The sequence below is a fragment of the Saprolegnia diclina genome (genome assembly GCF_000281045.1).
Source record: "Saprolegnia diclina VS20 unplaced genomic scaffold supercont1.53, whole genome shotgun sequence".
NCBI classification, from domain to species: Eukaryota; Oomycota; class Saprolegniomycetes; order Saprolegniales; family Saprolegniaceae; genus Saprolegnia; species Saprolegnia diclina.
Window position 1 is genome coordinate 339425 of NW_008246120.1, and position 2253 is coordinate 341677.

The 2253-nt window shown below is 59.3% G+C and overlaps 2 protein-coding genes across 2 annotated transcripts in view; one reads left to right on the plus strand and one right to left on the minus strand.

The window, feature by feature from the left end:
* Positions 1 to 135: 135 nt before the first annotated feature.
* On the plus strand, positions 136 to 1878 carry SDRG_12909 (hypothetical protein; the record flags this gene model as incomplete). Its single annotated transcript, XM_008618992.1, has 3 exons — positions 136 to 1038; positions 1100 to 1216; positions 1268 to 1878. 3 exons carry the CDS (start codon positions 136 to 138, stop codon positions 1826 to 1828), a joined length of 1581 nt encoding a protein of 526 aa, XP_008617214.1. The 3' UTR covers positions 1829 to 1878.
* A 70-nt stretch (positions 1879 to 1948) lies between these two features.
* The window catches only part of SDRG_12910 (hypothetical protein), a gene marked incomplete at its 3' end in the record, with an annotated part of 1554 nt that continues 1249 nt past the window's right edge, over positions 1949 to 2253 (minus strand). The window contains exon 2 of the mRNA XM_008618993.1: positions 1949 to 1952. Within this exon, the coding sequence (XP_008617215.1) occupies positions 1949 to 1952 (4 nt within the window). The remainder of the gene's footprint in view (positions 1953 to 2253) is intronic.

A 2253-nucleotide genomic window follows, 5' to 3' on the forward strand; every position in this document is an offset into this window, starting at 1 on the left:
AAAAAAACCGGAAATCGACCGAAGCCTGTCTTTTCTAGAACATGAACCAATCACGAGTCGCGATCCAGTTGAAATAAGCCAATCAAAAGCGGCGGATTTTGCGATTGGCTTGGGTCGGTCCATTTTTCAAGAGCAATGTCGGCCAAGGCTCCGCAGGTGCTCGGTGGGACGACCGTCAACACGGACGAGCGCGTGCACTTGGACATTGAGAACGGCAATAGCGACTCGCTCTTCACGGACATCAACGACGAGATCCCGAACGTGACGGAGATCGAGAGCCTCTGCATCAACTGCTACGACAATGGCATGACCAAGCTCCTCCTCACGCGCATTCCGTACTTTCGCGAAGTCATTTTGATGTCGTTCGAGTGCGACCACTGCGGCTTTAAGAACAGTGAGATTCAGTTTGGCGGCTCGATCCAGGAGAAGGGCGTCCGCATGGAGCTCCTTGTGGAGAACCGCGAAGATCTCAACCGCCAGCTCATCAAGTCGGACACGGCGTCCGTCTACTTTCCCGAGATCGACTTTGAAGTGCCGGCCAAGACGCAGCAGGGCACGATCAACACGATCGAAGGCCTCATCTCCAAGTCGATCGATGGCCTCCGCGCCAACCAGGAAGAGCGCCGCCTCATTGACCCGGCGACGACCGCCAAGATTGACGACTTCCTCGCTAATCTGGCCATGATGGCGGCGGGCATCACGCTGCCGTTCACGGTCGTCGTCACCGACCCCGCGGGCAACTCGCACATTGAAAACCTCTGCGCGCCCAACGTCGACCCGCAGCTCACCGTGTCGCACTTCTTCCGCTCCGAAGCGCAGGACCTCGAATGCGGCCTCCAGCCCGACCAGTCGCACGCCCACGACACGCCGTCAAATGTGCCCAAGGTCGTGCCGCCGCGCAACGAAGGCCTCGATTCGCTCGTGGCCTCGAGCAGCGGCATCAAGAACCACGAAGCCATCCGGTTTCCGACGCAGTGCCACGCATGCTACAAGGACGGCGAGTCGCTCATGTGCGTCACCGACATCCCGCACTTCAAGGTACCCTTTTGTCTTCTTTGGATACAAGCCGCGCAGTCTTCATGACCAAATTGCGGCGTAGGAAGTCATCATCATGGCGTTCAACTGCGAGCACTGCGGCTTCAAGACGAACGAGGTCAAGGCTGGCGGTGCGATCCCGCCGTTTGGCGAGCGCATCGTTCTTCGCGTGCCGGCCAACGTACGTTGCACGGTGGCTTGGAACATAATATCTTAGTTTTGACGGATATAGGACTCGAGCTTTATGGACCGCGATATCCTCAAGAGCGACTCGGCCTCCGTTCAAATCCCGGAGTTGGACCTCGAAATGATGCCCGGGTCGCTCGGCGGCTTGTACACGACGATCGAAGGTCTTTTGGAGAAGATCCGCGACAACCTCACGTCGGGCAACCCGTTCGCGGTCGGCGACAGCGACGGCGGCCGGTCGGGTCTCGCCACGTGGCTCGGGCGCCTCGAGGAGCTCAAGACCGGCATGGCGTTCACGCTCGTCATTGAGGATCCGCTCGCCAACAGCTTCATTTACTCGCCGTTTGGCAACGCGGACGAAGACCCGCATATGACGGCCGAGAGCTACACGCGCTCCGACTTTGACAACGAGGTGCTCGGCCTCACCGACATGGTCACGGAAAACTACTCGAACGAGGTCGTCGACGACCTCTCGCAGGCGGCGCCGACCACGATTCAGTCGGACAAGCTCACGATGGCCGGTGGCGGCAAGGCCATCTCGACGGAGGCGTACCACCCGAACCCGAACGCCGTCATGGACCTCGACTCGGGCCGCACCGAGCTGTAGACCATTGCGATGTTGTAATACCAGTGGTTTACTTTGTCTATCTTGAGAGACGTGACAATTGCCATCGCATGCAAACACAACCTCGATTCGATCCGAGTCGTTAAAACTGCACTCGGGTCTTCATCTACTGCATGGATTCGTCCACTGCGCCTTGGTCTTCATTCGCGGCCGCACGGAGCGCCGCGCCCATCCGGAGCGCCGCGGCCCACGACTCTGTCAAGCTCCCGGGCAAAGCCCCAGGCGGCACCATGCTCGGACGAGCGGGACGAGCCACATTACCTTCTGGTCCCATGGCCTCGTGCACTTTGAAGATGACCTTGTAGAGATCGATCTCGAGGCGCTCGGTCGTTGGCGGCGCGCCAGCGAGGAGGTTGGCATTGTCCAAGTAGAGCAAATCCGCGATCGTAATGTGCAGCACGGGGCGG